Genomic DNA, 24,414 nt, shown 5'->3' on the forward strand with positions numbered 1-24,414 from the left:
ATGTCGTATTCCCATAATAGAACCAAAAATAAATACAAAAGTGGAAGAGAATACATTGTTAAAAATTTGAGTCCAATCCTATTTAATTGGGAGTTTATTGGCAGAAACTCTAATAAACATGATAACTGAAAATGCGGTTTGGGGCTCTAACAAGCTCTCTATCAAAATTAAATTTCAGCTTACTCTATAATCACATTTAGTCTAGAAGCTTAAGCTAAGGACCTAGTGAGCTCTCATTGTAGAGTTTTAAGATTTTTCTATGAAATATTACTTTAATTAAAATATATTAGCAACATTTGGCCTGTATATTGTCTATGACATTTTAAAACCCCACAAAATGTTAATTTTGGGCAATAACTTAGTCTTTAAAAATTCTAAAACCATAGAAAATCAGGCCAGATGTATTTTAATTGTGGAGAAAAAGTTAACAGGATTTTAAACTATCAAATCTGTGATTTTTTTTTTACCCTTTGAATATAGTATGTAACTATTTCTTTAAGACTATTTTGGAGCCAATCAACACCATAAATAAGAGATTATTGGTCCTATCCTGGTTTATAATTTAATGAATCAACATTATCTTAGCCAACAACACAGGTAACCTGCATAATGTCAGATATATAAAACTGATACAGATATCATTTAAAAATTTTAAAATATTAAAAATGAAGTCTTTCTGCATTTGTAAATTAATGGCTTTGGAGGTAAGAACTAAGGTACTTAAAGATACCATAACATCTTAAAATCTATAATGAAAGGGAAAAACTACTAATACTAGTTCTTAAAACTCACAAGTCATAATAATATAAAGCAAATTTTTCATTTTGATTTTCAATGTTTATACATGCAATATAAATTACAAATATGTATAACATTACAACAGTATCCAAAAGAAAACAATGATTTACAAAATCTTTATAAATAAAATTATTGCATTTAATGTCATTTTCATGAAAACCAAAATCATCAAATTCCTTAATGTTGTATCAAACATAAATAATACCAATTCAAATTAGAGGAAATGTATGCCAACACCAGCTTCTGACAACAAAAATAAGCAAGTTAAAGCCCTACGATTTGTCTAATTTAAGTCAGATAACCATGGAAACAAAAGAATATTAAAATTATTTATTTTATTATTACACACATTGAAGGAAATCATAACAGAGAGCAGAATTCTTTTCTACCATAAAATTATTTTTACCCATTTATGTAGCTAGAAACATCAGCTTCAGAGGTACTGTTATATTCCATTTGTGATAATTTCTGTACAGCAAACAATTGTCTTATATTTGGAGCATGTTGAAGAAAATATTGTCTCATAAGTCTTTTTGTTTTTTTTGAGTCTCAATCCCTAAGAATTCAAGGTATTTTGGGAGAATCCTGGTGTCCCGGATGGCCTGATGAATGCATTAAAATCAAGCAGTGTGTTTGCATTCTGAAAATACTCTTAAATCCATACAAATGTTTTTTGGGTTGTGGAGCTCAGATTTCTCCCACTGGCACTATAATATCTGTAGAACATTTGTTATGAAAGTTTCACACCAATTTTGTTTTGTTCCTTCTTCATTAACCGCTGTGCTTCCTTTTCCATTTTCTTCCTTTGTTGTTCTGCAGCTCTCTTTTCTCTGTCTGCTATTTTCTGCTGCCTGAAAAGACACATAATCAAATTGTTACATTTACAGAGTATCACATAGGTAAAATGGCAAATAAATTCCAGAAAGAAATAACAGTGCCTTTTTACTCTCATCAAATAAAGATTTCAAGTCTTGAATCTTCTCGTTGTTTTGAAAATTTCAAATATTTTCAAAAATAGTATTTCTTTTAATCCTTAGAATATGCCTTGCAAAATAGAATAGGTATTATTTTCTATTTTACAAATAGTTAAAATGAGGCACAAAGGCTAAGTGACTTGCCCAAAGTCATAGGATTAAGTGCAGGGATAAAGAACCCATAATCTTTTGATGCCTCTTCTTCGGATTATTTCTACTAAAGCACTACTTCCATTGAGCCACACCTTTTTGGGGGGATACCATTCAGAAAAGCTTGATAGTGAGGATTAACTCTTCTGTTATTATAATAGTTAAAAACAGGATGAACATGGTTGTGCAGAACACACTCCAAAAAGAAAATGGAAACTTAAGACACATCTTCCACCTAGAAGCTAGAAACTTGATTTCAGGATTAACATTTGACCAGCTCTGCTAAGGGGCAGAGTGGTGAGTATTTCTCAATTACACATTATGAAATACATACTTTCTCCTATCCCCTCTATAACTCCACTAAACCTCTGTCTTTATTGATTGATTTGTGTGGGGAAGTGGAGGTAGGAATGGGTGATTAAACAGGAGAGAAGACGGAACATATGTTGATCCTGGATCTGAAGGGTTAGGATGTGAGAAAATAATTCAAGAAGTATGCAAGGTTGAGGAGGGAAGCTATAGGTTACAACTGGGCATGGGACGGGCAACACTAAGTTATATGCAGAAAAATCCAGAGTGGATTAACTATATATAGGACTGTTCAAAGTTGACCATAATGAGTGAAATGTGTAGACAATTTTCAATCACAATTATAAATGGGAGTAGGCAGAGTTATGAATGACCAAGATTCAAGAAAGTAGAGAAACTTATTTTTGGCAACATTTTGACTTTCACCATCCATTAAGTTTCTAAAGAATAGTTAAAGAAAATCTATTTTTTACTACTCTGTTTACTTTCAAGAAAAACTGACAGTATGCACTAAAAAGTAACAATACCAGAAGCAGAAAGGGAGAAAGGACAAGAACTATAAAGGGCTGGATAGATTATAAACAAATATGATAATCAAGCTTTAATCTGGTTATTAGCTGTAACGTAAAAATACAGATTGAGCATCCCAAATCTAAAAATCTGAAATCCAAAGTACTCCAAAATCTAACACTTTTTGAGCATCTATATGATGCTCCAGTAAGCATTTTGGATTTTCAGATTTGGATGTTCAACCACTAAGTATAATGCAAACACTGTAGTTTAAAAAAATCCAAAATCTGCAACACTTCTGGTCCTCCCAAGTATTTCAGAAAAGTATACTCAACCTGTATCAAAAACTAATGTTCCTGGCACAAGAGACAATTTAGAGATCACTGCAGACAAAAATATATTTTACCTGTTTAGATTCATGTCCAGAATTATTAAAGTACTAGAATTTTCCTCCTTAACAATATTAATCATAGTATTGGGAGTATTTTAAGGTGGCAATAGGAAAAAGGCTCAAAGTTAGAAGATATGGAATGTGGGTACACTTCTAAAATGCTCAGTGTTCTTTGGGGGCAGTAATGATGTATGGAAGCCTCCATTACCCTTTAGCTCTTCTTATGCAACTTGTAGCATAAAGCATGCCTATTACTAATACGCTAACTTTCCCAATCTATCATTATAATGTAAAACATTAGGTTTTTTTTTTTTATTTGCTTTGTTTTCTTTAGGGAGGAAGAAGATAGGATGTAACAGAGGTTTTTGTGTAGTCAATGTTAAGATACTTGTAAACTCATGGCATAAACTCTACAGGGCTGTCATTAAAATTACTGGATTCAAAATAAACAGACCCTTCCTTTATCACTGTGGTTAATGACACTAATAATCACTAGAATCCCCAAAGTGTTTTGAAATATTCATACTTCTGTATCTATGATTTGTTTTAAGAAATGAACAGAATAAAAAAAGACATCTTTTTTGATGATCCAAATCTTAAAAATATTTCCTTTATAAAAGATGAGTTATACTGGCAAAATAGGAACCAAATGTTAAAAAGTCTGTCAGTTGGCCAGGCGCGGTGACTCACGCCTGTAATCCTAACACTCTGGGAAGCCAAGACAGGTGGATCGCTCGAGGTCAGGAGTTCAAGACCAGCCTGAGCGAGACCCCGTCTCTACTAAAAATAGAAATAAATTATCTGGACAACTAAAAATACATAGACAAAAAAAAATTAGCCGGGCATGGTGGTGCATGCCTGTAGTCCCAGCTACTTGGGAGGCTGAGGCAGTAGGATCGCTTAAACCCAGGAGTTTAAGGTTGCTGTGAGCTAGGCTGACGCCACGGCACTCACTCTAGCCTGGACAACAGAGCAGGACTCTGTCTCAAAAAGAAAAAAAAAAACAAAAAAAACCTCTGTCAGTAAAGTCAACTTTACTGACTGAATTATAAAATGTGACATCCCTACTCCCGTGTCAAAAAAAGACTTGCTGAAAACAGAAAAGACAAGATTTAAAAAAAAAAAAAAAAAAAAAAAAAAAAAATTAGCCATAACTTCCAGTTATTTAACTGCACCCTCTGCTGGTTGTTCAGGTGATTGTAATTCACTGACACAGACAAGAAAGGAAAATACAAAAAGTTGTTTTGTTATGATAAAGGGTAATTAATTCATTTTCTATCCCTGTGGTAAAAATGATCTTAATTTTAAAATTAAAAAAAAAGCTATATTATACTATATTATTTTTTAAAATGCATAAGTAATTTAGATACATTTAAATATCTGAGTTTTCATCAGTGATCAAATTCACAAGCTCTCCTTTAAGATAAATTTTCTCTTTACTCTCTGGCCTAATGTAGCAGTAGAAAGAACTAAGTTTATGGCTCACAAAAACAAAGAAAGAAGAATGTAACAACCAATAAAAATGAACTTTAAAATCTCCAGAACAGTATTTTCTGTAGAATGGGCAGTTCATGACTTATATTATCTACCTCACAGGGCTTTTACAGACATCATTTAAGATATATGTGCAAAGGTGGAGTGCTACATAAGTTATTTGTATTCAGATGTACAGTGCTGTGCACTATGCTAGACCATGAGGAAATAAAAATAATTATCTTCTGACCTAGAAGAATATACAGTGGTGGCTCACCTTTCATAGTAGGCTGTATTAAGATTGCAATATGGTATATATATGTAAAAGATTTCACTTGTCATTAATAAAATTATTATTCTTATGTTCCTATAGTGCTTAAAAGTCTTGGTTTCTGTGAGGTATTTATCATATAAAACAGCATATGCAGTCTGAAATACAAAAAAAGTCCTTATTATCTAAGGACCAACTGAGGAAGAATGAAGAAAAATATAATTATCTGGCAGCATAGGCTTCCTTGACTTTAAACACAACAGGGAACAAATCTAGTTCTTCTACTCAGGTTGCAATGTAAATATCACTCAAGTACCTCAGAACTTCTTCTGCTTGCCAGGCTGCATCTTCTTCTTCTTCCCATGCATTGGTGTTTTCCTGCCAGGTATCTAAGTCACCCAATTCAGACTACAATGAAAAACAAAACTAAAATATTAAAGAGCCATCCTTTCTCCTCACAGCAGTCAATAAGAGTATCTTTTAAAATATTACTCAGAACTTGTCACTCTCCAGTGGCTTCTCAAATTCCTATAAAAAGACACAAATGATATGGCCCCTGGTTTGGCTATAACTGAGGGGTTTCCTATAATGCATGACATTCAGTGCTAAACAGTTCTAGGCAAGTCTAGCTTTCTTCCAATATTTTAGGTTTTATGGGATACTCTTTTATGTTAAATTTTCTTCTTTTGCTGACTTTAGTTTGGAATGGACAAGAATAGAATATTTCTTCTTTCTGTTTTTTTTCTCTCTCTTTAGTAAGATGAAGGGGTTAGGGATAGAGAGAGGAGATTGATCCCAGACTGAATCAGAAATGCTTGACTGGACTAATCTATGCTGAGTAGAACTGCAAGAAGCTGAAGTTTAGAAACTAGCACAATCATCTTCATTTAAGCATATGTAATTTATACAAGATTTGTCAATGGCACTCACTGTCTCAATCCTTGGCAGAAATAACAAATCAGGAAAATTTTATCTTTATTGGAATATTTCTTCTGCATCATGCTTCCTTTTCCCTGTCCTACTCACTTGGTATCATCAGGCTTCTCACTACCTTCCACTATAACCCAGGTAAGATCTCTAAAAGTTCATTTTTTTCTTCCAAGAACCAATGCAAATTGTCATTTCAGGACATTTAGTTAGGTGTGGATGTGATTATGTATGTAAAATAACTGGTACCAATCTGTGAACAGATTTATCATATTCTGTTCTGAGTACTTACCCCTAGAAATGAAATAAAATGTTTTGAGTTTTCTTCCCCTGAGCATAAATTTAATACCATCCTCTGTTAAAATTCTTAAAATATTTCTGATTATCTGTTTAAGTTTCTCAAAGTAAAATAGCTAAATCAGTGAAAAGGAGCATTTTAAAGCTACTGAAATAAAGGGCAAATAAATGAGTCTTGAAATATTGTGCCAGCTTATCCTCTTGACTGCGGTAGGTAGACTTGTTTCCTTGTACCTTTGTCAATACTGATAACGGCCTTCTTTTCTATCTTTGCTAATTTGATAAGATTTAAAAATGGTATCTTGTTATTTTACTTTGAATCTCCTCAAGAACTAGTAAGATCAAATTTTTCTTCATGATATTAGGTTATGTCTATTTCTTGTTTGTAAATTTTCCACTCATAATATTTATCCATTTTCCACTGAGGTATTTGACTGTTGTTAGTGTACATAAAACATTTAGATATAAAAAAGTGAAACTATTAAGATCATTAAAAAGGGTGATATCTGATCCTTTAGTAGAGATGGCCTTCTAAGTAAAAGATGAAAAAGTTGTAAAGGATAAGACTGATAGACTGGCCTACATAAAAACTAAATACATCTGCTCATCGAAAACATCAAAACCAAATTATAAAGCCTACAACAAACTGAAAAAGTGAAAAAGATGACAGTAAAAAGTTAATTATCTTTAGTATAAAAAGAGCTCTTGTAACAACAATGAATTCTAGAAGGAAAAACAGAATGTGCAGGGGAGGCTGAGGCAGGAGGATTACTTAAGGCCAGGAGCTTGAGATGAGCTTGGGCAACATAAAGAGACCCCATCATTAAAGACATTTTTAAAAAAATTAGCTGGGTGTGGTGGTGTGTGCCTGTAGTCCCAGCTACCCTGAAGGCTGAGGTGGGAGGATCACTTGAGCCCAGGAGTTTGAGGCTGCAGTGAGCTATGATTTTGCCATTTCACTCCAGCCTGGGTAATAGAACGAGATATCATCTCTTAAAAAAAAATAATAATAACAATAGGTTACCATTTTCTCCTATATAATAACCCTTTATTTTGTCTGCTTGGGAGGAAAATATGTGAAATAGCACTGGAGATATTCTCCATCTACCCTATTTACCCCTTTCCATCTCTGTAAGTGACTATACATTTACAACTTTACAATGAGCTATATTACTATTAGAATAACATAATTACACTTAGGTGGCAAATGTTGCTAATTCCATGGGTAGGCTGAACTACCTTACCATTATGGATCAAACATATATGAGATAAAGGTTAAAACTGAGAAATATAAAAAATTAAACATTGTGATGCTATGTTATTCAAAAAAAAATCTATGGTGTTATGCTCTCAGAATATCATGTAACTGCATAGGAGTTATCAAAGTTTATAATTATATTTATGAATGTGATCATTTATTTAATATTATGCCTCCCCCACTAGACTGCATTCTTCTGAGGAAAAGACTTTGTCTGTTCTGCTTACTTACCACTGTTATTACCAGCACCTAGCACAGGATCTGGCATTAGTAAAAACAGTTGTTGATAATGAATTAAAAACATAAATAAACATGGGGTCCCCTGGGGAGAGGGGCCTCAGAAGCACCCGTGCAGTTTAAACAAATAAATAAAATATGTAGATTGACAGACAGACGTGGTAGGTTAAAAAGATGTCCACAAAATCTTTGACACTCCTTTCTTCAAGAGGTGGAGGCTTGCATGTGGGCTGGATTTAGTAACTGGTTTCTCATGAATAAAATAACGTGGAGGTGACAGGGTATCACTTATAAAACCATGTCATAAAAAGGCACTGTAACGTCACCCTTACCCATGAGCATGTGCTCTCTCTCTCTCATCACTGATTTGGGGAAAGTCAGCAGTTTGAGGAAATTCAAGCAGCCCCAGGGAGAAGTCCATGGCAAGGTACTGAGGCTTTATGTAAATGACCAGCATTAATTTGCCAGGCATGTAAGTGAGCCACTTTCAAAATGAATCCTTCAACCTCAGTCAAGCCTTCAGATAACTGCAGCCCCAGCCCAGCGACCAGTCTGCAAGCTCATTAGAAACCCTGAGTCAGAATCACCTATTTTAGTCACCTGGATTCCTGATCCACAGAAACTGTATAAGATAATAAATGTTTATGATTGTTTCAAGTCACTAAATTTGGGGTTGTTACACAGCAATAGATAACTAATATAGTCAATCAATCAAAGCTTACTTAAGCTTAGGTGGGGAGGGGTCTGGACATTTGTGTTTTTAAAAAACTCCAAAGCTGATTCTGATTTGCTCCCAAGGTTAAGAAGCTCAGTTGTCTACTTTCTTCACTACTTTTTCCCTTTAAAAAGTTTCCTTTAGGCCGGGCGTGGTGGCTCATGCCTGTAATCCTAGCACTCTGGGAGGCCGAGGCGGGTGGATCGCTCGAGGTCAGGCGTTCAAGACCAGCCTGAATGAGACCCCATCTCTACTAAAAATAGAAATAAAAATTATCTGGCAAACTAAAAATTTATATAGAAAAAATTAGCCGGGCATGGTGGCGCATGCCTGTAGTTCCAGCTACTCGGGAGGCTAAGGCAGTAGGATCGCTTAAGCCCAGGAGTTTGAGGTTGCTGTGAGCTAGGCTGACACCAGGGCACTCACTCTAGCCCAGGCAACAAAGTGAGACTCTGTCTCAAAAAAAAAAAAAAAAAAGTTTCCTTTAAGTCAAATCCATTTTAAATCAAATCACACTTTAAATATAAATAAACTCTATGAGGAAAACAATCCATAACTCACTTAAAAATAAGCTACTATTAAGATTAATCTCCAATTTTAGTGGTAATCTCTTTGAAGTTCTTAAATAACATCTTTTCTCTACCTTTCATGTGTACAATGGGACCCTGATCTTAATATCTGATGTAATTTACAATCTCATAAAAGGTTAGGATTGGTAAAACTCCAGATTAACTTCTCTCAAAATGCTAAGCCTGTTTCAAAGTCACAGAAATATAAATACTATGTTCAATTAACTTAGAGTTTTTTTCCTCTTCTTTAAAGAAAACAGAAACAAAGCTAAGTCTTTCCCTAGATCCATTAACATACTTACAGATTGATGAATGAAAGGCATATCTTGTGTAGCTGCTAATCTACTAGAGAAACCTGTGCTACCATCTGGGATGCCAAAATTTAATGGTTCTCTCTTCTTAATAATGATCTGAAAGATTAATTGAAATGTTATTAAGGGTATATTTTACATATCACTATATAAAAGTAGACAAATTATCAACCAAAGTATTTATAATTACTTAAAACATGCTGTATCTTTCTTTTTTTTTTAAATTTACAATGTAAACACTAAAATAAAAAGAGTCTGTAAAGAGTATCAAAATTCCCAGGCAATTGTCACACAAATCAGTTATATACTAAAAAAAGCTGTTTTTTACTTTTTTAAAAAAATAAATTCCCATCTTCTTTACTTCTCCACTTTCCCCAGATGCCCAAAATATAGTCAGTTTTTGTTACTGTATTAAATAAGAACATGTATCATATCCTGCCAAAAGTATAACCAGCTCTCTCAGCATGTGGGATATCTATGAATATGTTAACTCTTTCTGGCCAGTAGTATTAGAATACATTTATTTGATAATTTGTAACTTTTATTAAAAGTATTTCCATTCTAATTAATAAGGCATTATTGTAATACACTATGTTCCTACTGAGAGTAGCAATATACTTCCACGATAGGTATTCATCTACTAAGAAATTTGGATTCTTGAAAAATACATAATTTAATGCTTTTTTCATCACTGAGATATCTGAACATCTCAAGAAAAAAAGAATGTAAATGTTATCAACCTAAACAATATAAAAATAAATGTACAGCTGAAACCAGCTGGGAGGTAGAAGAGGGTGAGGAACTGTATTAGGAAGTATGGAATAAATAATTTCCTTATTTTATAAAGTATATACATAAGAAATATTTTCTATGTTTCAACAGGAAATGGAGCTGTGTGTTTTTCTGAAATAAGAGAGTGACTGGTGAGGTAAACTGGAATAACAACATTACAATATTTGAAGGAGTGGGAAGAGAGGGAAGGGCAGTATGACATAAATCTTCATTTACCATAGTATGACGTCAATGGACAATGTCAGTGATTGCTAAATTAAGAAATAACAATATAAGCATATTATTGATAGATAATGATGACAAACACTAGAAGAAGCCCAAACAGCAAAGGTTATTGAGTGGCTGCTTCTGGGCAGTAGAACTGGCCAAGAAGAATGATGGGATAAAAGTCTGTCACTTTACATTACAGACCCTTCTACATTTTTTGATTTAAAAAAGAAGTACATGTACTACTTTGATAAAAAGAAAGAAAATGCTCAGCCATTGTTCTTTTTCCAATAATTCCCTAAATCTCTAAGTGATCTTCCATATGCAACTCAAAAGGGATTTAAATAACGTGTGGATGACTAACACAAACTCACAACAATTATTCCTAAATTCTTAGGGTATCAGTTTTATAATGGTTACAAACCATGGAAACCACTTATCAGTTTGCAAATATTACTGAACTGTAAACTTGTTAGAACTGTTACCTTATTCAAGCTTAGTCTTCATAGCATAGACTGAAGTGACATATAGTAGGATTTCAATAAATACATAGACATAATTTTAAGATACCTCAGGTACAACTTAATAGATCTATATCGAGGTCACGTAAATACATAAAACTCTTATTTAATATGACAGAAAACACAAAATATTGATAATCAGAAATAGGCTTTCTAATAAATACTAATTATATTGTCTAATTTTAACTACAGGAATCTGAAAAGTAGTTTAATCTTCAAAAGCACAAATCTTTAACATACCTTCTGAGTTTTCCTAATAGTTGGTGTCATGTCCTTAAAATAGTCAGGTTCCAGTTGTTCCAAAGCATTTTGTTGTGTTGCCACATTCCCATTCCCTCCTTCAATCTTTACACTTGTAGGTGCATCTTCATCCCAGGAAGTCCACTCTTCGACATCTGTCTAAATTAAATTATTGCCATTGTCAGCCACAAAGGAGAAACCTAATGAACATCTCATTAATCATTTATTAGAAAACTGGGCTTTCTAAATACTGGCTTTCAAGCTTTTTTTACTCACAAGAAAATATACATTTTATATCACATACCAAAACTAGATCAAAAGTTTAAAAATACTTTTAATTGTGAGCTAGACATTCTGATATCCTCTGTTGTATTCTATTCTGTCCATTAAAAAAAAAAAGTAAAACAAAAGCAAATGCTTTGAACACTGAACTAATACTAGAACTACAGCCCACAGAAGGAGGACCAAAACTTTGCATCTAAGCCTCTTCATATTGATTACCTGCTAAAACAAGAAATATCAACATTCTCCACAGGATTTAAGTAAGACAAAATCTCAAAACACTCATGAAATAATCCAGAATTATTCAGCAAAGAATCAACAAATCTCAATTCACATGGAAAGTTAATCAACAGATAGATGTCAACCCCAAATGATACAAATGTTGGAATTATTTAAGACTTTAAAATAGCTATTATAAAAATGCTCCAACAAGCAATGGCAAACACTTGACACCAATGAACATAAAATAGAAAATATTAGTAAAGAAATAGAAGATAAAATGAAGAACCAAATAGAAATTTTAGAATTGAAAAATATAACAGCAACAAAACTCCTATCAAATGATTTTATGATCTACTAATGATCTGCAATCTAGCCTGAAAATACTATTCTGAAATATTTATTCAATCCCTCAAAAGAAAAAAATTACCTGCTTAGGAACTGATGAATAATCAACTGTAGTTGGCAAAGTTATTTGGTCTCCACTTAATTTCCGTCCTCTGCCAGATCTGAAACAAAAATGAAGTAATTTATTTGAAGAACTATCAAAATAAATATGGGAAAAAGTACTATAGACAGTAATTTTAGGCTTATAAAACAAGATCTTTCTCAATTTTATAATTATTGATTTTTAATAATTAACAGTTGCTCATTAAGATACAGTAAAAAGAAAAATCATGGATCAGATACACTGTGAATGCTTTTAAAATCTTGGCCAGGACGACATAACTGCTTTCTGGCTTAGGACTCAATTATAGACAAACTTAGGAGGAATGTAAACCCAAAAACAAAAATGCAAGCTCCTCAGAGTGCTGTGGGTTCTTAGGTGAAGTTCTGGGCCACCTACACTGTTTTAACAGTGGCTTGACTTTTATGTTTTACATATTGTGTTTCTTGGTAAGATTAACTATTAAACTATTAAAAAATTTGAAAATCACTGGTTTGAACCAAACTGTAACTGAGTTTTGAGGATTAGTAGGAAGAGTACTACATTAAACAGGACATACTGTGACTGAGTTGTTAAGAACGTGGGCTGCGGAATCTGTATAAACCATAGTTTTCAATACTACTTCTATGATGTCTAGTTAGAATTACCTAACCTCTCAGACTCAGTAGTATGATCTGTAAAATGCAGGTATTCAAATCCACTTCTGCAAGGTTGTTGTGAGGATTTAATTAAGTGGCATATTTAAAGCACCTAGACAGTCCCTGCTACATAGCAAAACATTAAAAAAGACAGCCATTTGCTTCATGTCAAATAATCTATAAAGCATCTACCAAGAGCTAATTGATAAAGTCAGCTATTTTTATTACAAGATTGGAAGTTATACTTTGTTTAAAGGATGAACATAAAAGTAATATAGTCTCTTAATGAAATTTATGACATAAGCCTGGCATTTTTGAACATATGATCTAGGTTCCTTCTGACACCTAAGAGAAACTTACCCAACATATGGTCTGTTTTCTTTAAAACTGAACTTATAATCAATCCTAAATAATTTGCATTGACAACAGAAATTTATAGTGACAACAGAAATATCATTAATATTTTTAAAATCAATGTGTAACTTCTTATTCTAAAAGCAATGTATACTCAATAATAATTGTAGAAAATACAGGTGCAAAAAGAAAACACTTATAATTTATCACCACTGTTGTTAACACAATGCTTCTTTTAACTTTATGCCTTCTGGTAATTAATACCCATTTTTATCCTGCTTTACCTAGTGAATTTCTGGCAATTCCTCATCATTCCCTGATGATTTAAACACTTACTTCACTATTTTTTCTACATCCCAAATCCTGCCCTCTTGGGTGATTTCAACAGTCAACCACCTAAATTTTCCATTTTTCTTGATTTCTCCTTCTCCAGTGATCATCTCTACTCTATTTTATCCACTTGTTTCCACTGCAATACCCTGGACTTTTTAATTTTTTTAAATCCCAGACCACCCTACTTCTAGCAATAAATTCAATGGCACTTAATCCTCAGAGTTTTAGCAGCCATCAAAAGGCCATTTCCTAGCCTTCCTTGAGGTGGGGCGGGGGGCATGACTAAGCTCTGGACAACAGGCTGTGAACAGAATTCTTGTGTACAACTTTTAAATCATGTCTATTAAAAAGAGAGCTGATTGCTGTCCACGTCCTCTTTCGCTATACTCTACTCTTGGTGCGTCAGTAATTTTATCACAGTACCCTTAGGCCAAAACGAATACCTAACAGTTCCACTGAACAGTTAAAGACCAAACAACTTAATACTTAGGTATATCCTAACTGCTTAGTAGCTATTTAAAAAATACACACAAATTTAAAGAAAAAATAGTATTTGTATTTCATTCTTAACTAACCACAATGATTATACTTACTAATGAAACGTATAGCCTGTTGGACACTGCACAGCTTCTCAAGCCTTGGAATCAGATTGGAGACCGTCACTCCCGTTTTCTGTTCTACATTAATTTTGGTGCAGTACTTGCTTTTAATTACAACCTAAAATCCCAGCTTTGCAGATGTCACCAAAAATGCAAGTAAATAAAAACTTATCTCAAATATTCAAGAACATCATCATAAAAAATGCTGCAGGATTTAATGTTGCAAATATGAACTACCTTGAGTTAGGAGTCTATGCAGTGTTCAACAGATGTTGACTATCAATATCGCTATGTTTCAATGAAAATCTAAAATACCGTATGGTAGACCCATGTACTTCATGTGAAGCCCTGAGGTGCCTCAGCACATAGTTTAGGGTGTGGTCCTGTGATGAAATAGCAGGAACTGGAGTCTACAGAAGAGCTACTAAAGCAAAATGATTTTTCTGCCCTGGACTACCTGCATATTCTAGAGTGTCATTTAAGAGACAAATCTATTTTGTTTAGAATTTCTATTAAAGTTATTTTTAATATAAAAATAATGTTCATATTGTTGTATAAACAGAAATACCTATGCCTAATTTCACCTACCATTTTAAAACATTCCAATAATGAAACAATTATGTACATGAAAGCTCTGTGATGATATAATAAAGTTGGTTTGCTTATTTTTTAAATTTTATAGTATTATGCATGTTATTTTAATGGAAGATGTAAGAATTTGAGAGAAAAACAACTGAACCTCTACTTTCTAGATCTGAAGTAGAGAAAAAAATATTTAAAAACTACTAGGGATTAATAAATAAATCAAGATATTTAACTTAAACATACTCTATCCTACCCATTTGAAGTTATGAAGATATCCAAAACCAGCGAGGAGATAAACGGGTAAGTCTAAACATAAAACTTATTTACCTGCATATTAATCTCTTTAGGAACGAGAATACTGTTGCTAGGCACGTACAAACTTTAAATAACCGAAACTGTGTGATGGCCATGGTGGGAATCAAAACCTGTGGAAAAGGCACACACACAAAAGTAAATGCATTAAATTGACTTCACAAGCCATACTCCTAAAGTCAAGGTGAAAAGTCCTATTATGCACTGAGAAAAATCTGACATATTTTTACTTTTCTCTAGAACCTACAAATATAGTAAATTTTAAAATAGTAATGTAAATCAGATTAACAATTCAAGAAACTAGGTTTTTAAAAATTTTCAATAGTTGCAGGGAAAATAAACCTTTTCATTCTGAGTGCTTTTTGAAAATAATTTTACTTATTAACAAATTATCTATTGAATAGAAAATTTATTTACAATTAAAAATCAAAAAGTATAAAATAGTATACACTGAATCTTTTTTAACTTTTGAAGTTTGAACCATATAAACACAGTACTACTCAAAATATTTTAAATATTTTTAACTTTTAGATAGATACATGTTCTTATGTCCATTTTATAGGTGAGGAAATTGAATTGAGAGAGGTCAAATAACTTGCCCAAAGGCATATAACTAATAAGTTGGAAGTAACCATAGAGCTCATCTAGTCCGGTGGTTCACAAATGTGGGGGTCTGTTAAATAAGGATACTTGGGCCTACCCTTAGTAACTCACCAAAATCACATTCTTTGAGGGGTAAGGTCTGGTCATAACATTGCAATAAGCCAACAAGGGAGATTAAAAACTGTTAAAAAGACAGCAGAAAACAAAAGAGGACAAATAAAAGATGAAACAAGCCAAAAACAAACTGCAAGGTGACAGACTTAAGCCTAATCATATCAATAATACATTAAATGCAAATTGTCTAAAATCTCAATTCAAAGGCAGAGATTGTTAGATTGGAGAAAAACGGAAGAGCCTACTATATGCTGCCTAAAAGAAATGCATTTTAAATATAAAGATACAAATAAGTTAAAAGTAAAAAGATGGGAAAAAAATATACCATACTATACTAACACTAATCAAAAGAAAGCTGAATTAACTATTTCAATGTCTGACAGATTTTAGATAAAATAATATGACCAGGTATAAAAGTGGTGACTTCACAATGGTAAAGGGGTCAAAAGTACATAATAATCCAATATATGTCCTTTATAACAATTTTGCCAATATCATAAATGAGAGAGGTAATATTAGAGTCTGCAGATATTAAAAAGTTATTGAAGAAATATTACAAACAACTTTATGCGTATATTTGACAAGTGAAATGCAATGGACAAATTCCCTAAAAGACACAAACTACCAAAGCACAACAAAAAGAAACAGCTAACCTGAAAATCTGTTATCTATTAAAGAAATTAAATTTTAGTTAAAAATCTTCCAGGCACAGATAGCCTCACTGTAAATTCTCCCAAACACAGAGAAAGGAGTGATACCAATTCTACACGAACTGCCAAAAAACTGGAGAAGGAGGAATATTTCCCAACTCATTATTTGAAGTCAGCATTATACTGACCCTAATCCAAAGACAATTCTAGAAAAGAAAACTACAGGCTATAATATCTTAGGAATATAGACACAAAACTCCTTAGCAAAATATCAGTAAAGGGAAACAAACAATATATAAATGGATAAAACATCATGACTAAGTAGGGATTATCCCAGGAATGTAGGACGGTTTAACACTTGAAAATAAAATGTAATTTACCATATTAACAGACTAAAAAAGAAAAAACATATAATCATCTCAATAGAGACAGAAAAAGCATTTAACAAGCCTTGAACAATATAAATCAACATATATTCCTGATGAAAATTTGCAGGAAACTAGGTATAGAAGGGAATATTCTCAACTTGATCAAGGACATCTACAAAAAAACCTACGTAATATGAGACTTAATGATTAAAAAATTGGGTACTTTGTCCCTGAGATCATGAACAACACAAGCATGTCTGCTTTTATCATTTCTATTCAACATTGTAGTAGAGGTTCTAGCCAGTGCAATCAAGCAAAATAAAGGAAATAAAAGGCATCTAGATTAGAAAGGAAGAAGTAAAACTGTGTTTGTGAAAAAAATTCAATGGACTCCACCATTAATTCTATTTTTATACATTAACAACAAACAATCAGAAATTGAAAGTTAAAAAAACATTTATATGAGCATAAAAATATGATACTTAGGGACAAATCTTAAAAAAAGACTTGTACACTGAAAACTATCAAATATTGCTGAGAGAAATTGAAAAGACCTGTATTAATTTTAAAGGCCATTTTCAGGGCTAGCAGACTCTTGTTAAGATATCAAATCCCCTCAAATTGAGCTAAAGATTCAATGCAATCCTAATCAAAATCTCAGAAGCTTATTCTGCAAAACTGGACAAGCTAACTCTAAAATTCATATGGACATGCAAAGAGCCTATAATAGCCAAAACACCACTGAAAAAGAACAAAGTAGAACAGCTAGTACTACCTGATTTAAAGACTTGTTATAAAGCCACAGTGATCAAAACTGTGTAGTATTGGAGTCAAGATACACAAATAGATCAATAGAACTAGTACAGAAACAGACCCTCATACATATGAACAACTAAAATTTGACAAGGATGCAAAGTAGTTCAGAGGAAAAATGGTAGTCTTTTCAAAAATCAGTGCTGGAAAAACTGGATATCCATATGCAAACTCAAAACAAAACCCCAAAAAACCTTCAATACATATCTGGCACCATTTACAAAAAGTAACTCAAAATGGATCACAGACCTAAATGTAAAATCTAAAACTACAAACCTTCTAGGGAAAAAACAGAAAAAAATCTTTAGGACTCTGGGTTAGGCAAAAATTTTTTAGATAGTACACCAAAAGCACAATCCATAAAAGATTGATGAATTGGACTTCATCAAAATTAAAAACTTATACAATTCAGAAACACTATTAATAGAATGAAAAGACAAGTCACAGACTAGGAGAAAAATCTTCACAAAGCATATGTCTGGAAAAGGACTTGAATCCAGAATATGTAAGAACTTGTCAGAACTCAATTACAAACAACACAATTTAAAAAAGCACAAAAGGTCTAACTAGACACATCATCAAAGAATAAATACAATGGTAAATAAGTACATAAAATGATGGCCAACATCATCACTCATCAGGGAAATGCAAATTAAAAAAAAAACAGTTAAAAACCATTACATATCTATTAGAATGACTCAGACTGAAAATAATGACCATACCAAATACTAGTGAGAATGTGGAGCAACTACTGGAACTCTCCTATCAGTAGTTGGAAGGTAAAATTTTGAAAAACAGTACAGCAGTTTCTTACAAAGTTAAACAAACATCTACCTTATGAACCAGCCATTCTACTTGTAGGAATTTATCCAAAATAAATGAAAGTGTATACCCACACAAAGACTTGTACTTGAATAGCTGCTTTATTTTTAATATCTCCAAACTGGAAACAACACAAATGTACATCAACAGTGGAATAAACAAATTGTAGTATATACAACAGATTACTACTCAGCAATAAAAAGGAATGAACTGTTGTTATTATACAAGTAATAACATGGATATATATATCAAAATAATTATGCTGAATGAAAGAAGCCAGACCAAAAAAAAGTATATGCTGCATGATTCCATATATAGTATTTTAAAAATTCTAGAAAATGTAAGGAAATATATAGTGACAGAAAGCAGATCAGTGGTGCCTTGGGATGGGGCAGGAAAGGGTGGGAAGGATGGATTACTAAGGGGCGCTAGGAAACTTTTGGAGGTAATGTATACACTTACTCTTTCGATTGTGGTGATGGTTTCATAGGTATGTATATATATTCATCTCATCAAAACCAATCAAATGGTACACTTTAAATATGTGGTGCTTAATGTGTCTCAAATACAGCTCAAAAAGCTATTAAACTACACAAGTAAGACATTTTTGAATAATATAATGTCACTTAAATTTTTAAATTTTTCAGATTCTAGTTAGAATATTAAAAGAAGTCATTAAGACCACTATTATCTTGTATTCATTATTTGTTACTCTTTCTGGAGAGCCAACTTCCATTAGAAAAATAGAGGAATTAGTGATAAGATACATTTCAGAATTTCTCGAGAAGAGAACTCTGATTACCCAACAGCATTTCAATATACTCTAATAGCTAACTCTTACTACGTAACAAGCACTCTTCTTAACGCTTTATCTGTAATAACTCATTAATGCTCACCAGAACCCTGTGAAGGACTTGAAGCAAGTACTATTTGTCCCTATTTTAGATAGAGAAACCGAGGCACAGAGGGGTTAAGTAGCCTGCCCAAACTCACAGAGCTGTTAAGTTATAGAGGTGGGATTTGAACCCAGGGAGTCTGGTCCCAGTGTTCGAGTCCTTAAAGATCCCACAAATATTGCCTCCCTATGATTAAACAATGAGATATATTTCTATATATTAATAAAAGAAATGCTACAGGAATTGAAAACTAATGATAGGAATAAAACTAATTCCTAATTAAACTAATGTTAGGAATAAAAAATTCTCAAAAATGATAAAACAGGTATTATTTAGCAAGAATTTTAAACATAGCCATTATTTCTGAATTTTTCTTTACATATTTTAGTCACCTGTACCATATATGTATTGCATGTATTACCCTATTATTATTTTATTTAAAAATCTCCCAAAATGAGTTTTTATAGAAGTTAAAGTTAAATATATTAAGTAACTATAAATGTGCCCACCCCATTAAGAGTCTCAAAATAAATACAAAAGAGGGAAAAGGAAAATAAAATCTGTTAATCCATGAGATATGATCATTTTTCTGAGCTGAGAGGTAAAACAGATCACATGTGAAATCAAGCCACAAGAAATACACAGGCATACGCGCATGTGCACACACACTTGCTCACAAGAATGATGTTTCTGATAAGAGAATTTAGTATTTTAGCTTTTCTTTGCCTTTTTTTGGCCAAAGGTGGAAAATTACTAAGTATTTACAATCATATGACTCCTGTGTTAGAGTAACTTGGTAATATATGTCATCCAACTTCTTAATTTTCTAAATGAGGAAACTAAGATAACTGAAGTTAACAGCTCTGCTCAAGGTGAAGCAACCAGCTAACAACGAAGTCATAACTAAGACACATTGGCCTCTCCGCACATGAGTAGTAACACCTTTAGAAGTAATCACTACAGTTGGTTAATACCAACTTCTTAAAACAAAAAGGGAAAACATATAATAACTTGATACTTTTCTCTAAAATAAAGAAAAAAACAGTATAATTGTACTTCAGTTCTATACATATTCGCTTAAAAGGGAATGAAACCTAACTTAATAATTATCATGTAACCACATTAAAGGGCTAGCTATATATTCCTTCTTCTTAAAATTGAAATTCGAACTAGTTTTTTTTAAATTACCTTATAAAAGCATAAGATCAGCAATAACATTTACAAATATAAGCATCAAAATCATCCTAGATAAATACAGAATCCCTCTACTATAATAACATGCTGTTTTAAAATGCATTTCATGGTGATTAAAGCAGAGAGCACTCAGTTTTGTTTTTAATTACTAGATATAAGCCATAACATCCTAAAGTCTTGAAAAAAGCATGTAATACAGTTTTCCAACTAATGAACTATTATACTGAATGGGTTGAAAATTACATAGTAAAAAATAGTGGTAATCTCTGATCAGGGTATGGAAGCATTAGGGAGCTAAGATCTAGTCTCTTAATCTGGGTGGTACAAGCACCATATACTTGACTGCATACACTGTATGTTCTATCTCAATGTAAAAGTTCAAAACAAAACAAAACCAGAAGGCAAGTAAAATGGACTTAACTGTCATGGTACCTGATCCTGATTGCTCTGTAGAGCCACAACTGCCAGTTCCTCCTAAAGACAAAACACACAGCTAGTCCTTTCTATTTCTTGAGTTAGAAAAGGCTTGTAGACTATTAAAGGTACAATTACAGAGTTCCGAAAGGTTCCCTTAGTAATGCCCATATACTTTTGTACATATGGAGGTTGTCTTTCCACATGAGCTGAACATACTGAATACCTACACCTGGAAGTGGCCTACTAATTGAGACAATGGAAAGACCAGTGACTTTTAACTAAAATGAACCAGGAGAATATTAAGAATTTCACTGTTCCAGTCACTTAAATACTTCTGTCAAAAACATTCCCAATCAAAAATGCAATAATGTTATCTCCTCCTTTCTCTCTTATCCTCTTACAAATTGCCAAAAAACCTTATTTGATTTCCCAATATTGCCCATATTCTTTCCTATTTCTACTGTAATCTCCCTAGCATAAGCCTTTATTCCTTCTTGCTGGATAATTGTAAAGTCTTATTAATTCTAGTATTTTTCTCTTACTGAGAAATTCACACTTTCTGTTTTATAATACAGTTATTTCTATATATTTTATCTGCCCTGCATAATCTTTCTCTAGAGGATTTTATTCACTGGTACCTTCAGTTACACTTGCAAAGTTAAGACATGAAAGGTTTGATTGCTTCACTATGAGAATGATCTGAACAATTAAGATGTTGAATAAGAGCTTCATTTAAAGCTGATTCGTCAAGAATGAAACTCTCTACCCCATAAGAAAAGCAAACTTTCCTAAATGAAAATTTGGCAAAAAATTTTCTGAAAAATTGTAAGAAAAAAGTTGGAAAAGGGACTGTATAGCATGTGGCACCCGGGGACAAAGGGAAGATTATCTCAGTAGGAGATACTCTTACTAGGATGTTTTGAAGAAAGAAGATGACATTTACTATTAGGATTGGGAAAAAGGTTCGGTTTCAGGGATCTACATGAATGAAGAGTTCAGAATAAATTTCCTATGGAGTCTTGGAAGCCATCACCTTCCCACAAATATTGTTGGTGTCGCTGTTCAATAAGTATTTGTCAACTTGAATGACTTCAAAGGTAACTAACAGGAAATAAAATTTAAAGTTTTTTCCAATAGAAAAAAGAAAGTGAGACTATTACAGATTACGGAATAGAATTCCCTCCCTAGCAATTAAGAATATCCTCATTCTGCGGAAAATTTATTTTTGTGATTAATGAAAGAGGAGAACTAATATTCATTGACTGTCTGATATGTACCAAGCACTATCTAAATATTAGCTCACTTAACCCACAAAGCCATCTTATGAAATAGATATTGTCTTCGTTTCATAGAATTAAACAGAGTAAGAGGTGTTCTCATGTTCCTACACCCAATGACTTGATTCAAACCTAGATCTATTTAATTCAAAAGCCAAGAATACCTCATTAACAATGAGCCTACTTAGTAATTCAGTGACATTATAATTTCCAAGATAAATCTTCCAACCAGTTGCACTGCAATGGAGAATATGCAACCAAGCAATACTTTTGATTTTTATCAATTATACTCATTTACAAGCAAGAATATCCTTTGGGGCCTGTATTACTTAACGTTTCGATTCAATTAAATTAATATATATTAGCACCTACTACATAACAGTCACTTCCTTAGTGCTGGAAAATACTACCAACCCAGTACAGTGAAACTCAGTGCTCATTCTCAATTGTCATGACCTTGAACATGCACTTACTCCTGTGGAATGCAAGGGACTAAGAAAGCAGGACCCTCATCAGTCTTGCAGAGTTTGGTATTTCTAGGTCTTAGCCAATGCTAGGTACCTGGTAGGTACTCAAATATTTGTTGAATGGAAGAAAATTAGCATTCCTTGAGCACTTAATTTGTTCCAGACATAGTTTCAGAGAATGCATGTTTTATCACCTCGCTGGAATCCTAAGGAACACCAACAGAGGTAGGTTTTCACTATTCCCATTCAACATATGAGGTTGACAGTGAGGCTCAGATTCACTCACCCAGGATTTAAAGAGACTGACCCTAACCAGAGCCCCGGCTTTCCCCATATCATATCCCACTTAAGAAACCTTTTAATTATATGCACACTGCTTCAGTGTGATTTTTGAAATGCCCTCTCCATCACCAATTTGGTAAGTATGTATCTTAGGCTACTTTGCACTTTGGTTGCTTTAAAATACTTTCTAGAACTGAGAAATATTAATATCCAATTTTAAAATTAAAATTTCCTTAACAATTACTAAGAAAATACAAAAATGAGATGCAGCAGAATAAAATTCAAAATTATGAAGCAACCTATTCTCACTCAAGGACTTCTGAAGAAAGGAAATCAATAGGAATGAGAGCTCTGCTATGTCAATTGAAAAAGATTTTCTCACAATTTAAAAAATGCTGCATTAGAAACTGATAGATCGAATGTATTTTTTCTAATTGTAATTCTGGATAAGCTACTAGAGATCTTTTCAGTAGATTCAATTAATCACAATTCATAAAACAAGGCAAAGTCTGTTAGTACACATTAGAGTAAACAAGTCTTAAGTGCTTCAAAGTATTTTTAAGACTATATTTCTCAATCTTTTCATAACAAAATTTGAAAAACCATTTTATCTAGTACAGAATATCCTCAAATTAAGTCTGTAACTCTCTGAAGTATGTTAAAAAATATCACAAAGTCCAAAAATAAAATTTACCTGGACTCAAATTTGAAAAACACAAGGTTCGGCAGTGGCAAGTAAGATAAGAGGAAACAGAAGTGGAGTGTGAGAGCAGGTAGTAAAATCGAACATTCTGTACTATCTCTGGCAAATGAAAGTCAGGCCCTCCAATATGTGACACCACTGGGACTGTCACAAAGGCGGAGCAAGGTCTCCTGCATGAATCAAAAGGAAAGAGTTTCATAACTAAAGTGGTTTAATTTCAGATTACCCACATAAAACTGGTTGGTAAAAAAAAAAATCACACCCACTGCACAGATGAGAAAAACAACACGAGCGTTTTCAGGTTACACAGGCGGACGCCTTGCGCACCGCGTCACGTGAAATGCTCTAAGTTGCCAGAGGTGGGTGCCAGGTGGGCTGGCATTTGGATTTTGTTAAAATCTGCCTTGAGAGATCCCAGGCCTGTAAAGGGAGGGCAGGAAGGAAGGGCAAATTTCCCTGCGAGAGGGGGACTTGGAGACTGGATGTTTTCCGGGCCAGTGACCCGCAGGCCGGTCCGCCACGCGTGAGCGCGGCATGGCGAAGGCTGCACGCCGGGGTCCGGCTCCCAGTCACAGTTTCCACACCCCACAGGTCACCCTGACCCGGAAACAGTACCAATAGAGTAGCGGTCAAGCGTCGGGGGAGGCCGCGTGGAGGGGCGAAAAGGAAGGTGGGAGGGCGGGAAGTGCAGGCTTAGGCGGAGGGCTGACCGGGAAGGGCAGATGATGCCCCTGAGGCTGGGGCTGGGGTCGGGGTGGGGGTAGGGAGAAGAAAGCCCCTCGCGGGCGCGCGCGAACCGCACACACTCACCTGCCCCTCCCCCTCCCCGCCCGCCCGGCGGAGGCTCCTAGCTGCCGCGGGCCGCGCGCGCACGCAAGGCGCGCGCGCGCTGCCAGTCGCTTCCTCGAGCTCGCGCTCCGCCCGTTCAGTCCCAGCCCCGCTCATTCAAAGCCGGGCGCGCGCTCCGTCTCAGCCGCGGCTGCCGCCGCCGCCGCGCAGCTGCCATAACCGCCCCCGACTCGAGAAACCCTCCCCCTGCCCCTCCCCCTTCGCCCTCTTTGAAGGCAGTGCTCGGTTGTCTCCGGGCT

General features: G+C 34.0%; 1 protein-coding gene across 3 annotated transcripts; it reads right to left on the minus strand.

Moving 5' to 3' along the window:
• Positions 1–917: 917 nt before the first annotated feature.
• On the minus strand, positions 918–24,414 carry EBAG9 (estrogen receptor binding site associated antigen 9). Of its 3 annotated transcripts, none has more exons than XM_045560835.1 (7): positions 24,137–24,414; positions 14,736–14,833; positions 11,882–11,960; positions 10,951–11,109; positions 9,182–9,289; positions 5,193–5,284; positions 918–1,649 (listed from the first exon to the last, which is right to left on the minus strand). In XM_045560835.1, exons 1-7 carry the CDS (start codon positions 24,269–24,271, stop codon positions 1,529–1,531), a joined length of 792 nt encoding a protein of 263 aa, XP_045416791.1. In that variant the 5' UTR covers positions 24,272–24,414; the 3' UTR covers positions 918–1,528. The 3 variants fall into 3 exon arrangements, with proteins under 3 accessions (XP_045416791.1, XP_045416793.1, XP_045416792.1); XM_045560837.1 differs by lacking the exon at positions 24,137–24,414 and adding an exon at positions 23,318–23,494; XM_045560836.1 differs by lacking the exon at positions 24,137–24,414 and adding an exon at positions 15,435–15,451.

The sequence above is a fragment of the Lemur catta genome, chromosome 9, assembly GCF_020740605.2.
Source record: "Lemur catta isolate mLemCat1 chromosome 9, mLemCat1.pri, whole genome shotgun sequence".
In the NCBI taxonomy this organism is placed as follows: Eukaryota; Metazoa; Chordata; class Mammalia; order Primates; family Lemuridae; genus Lemur; species Lemur catta.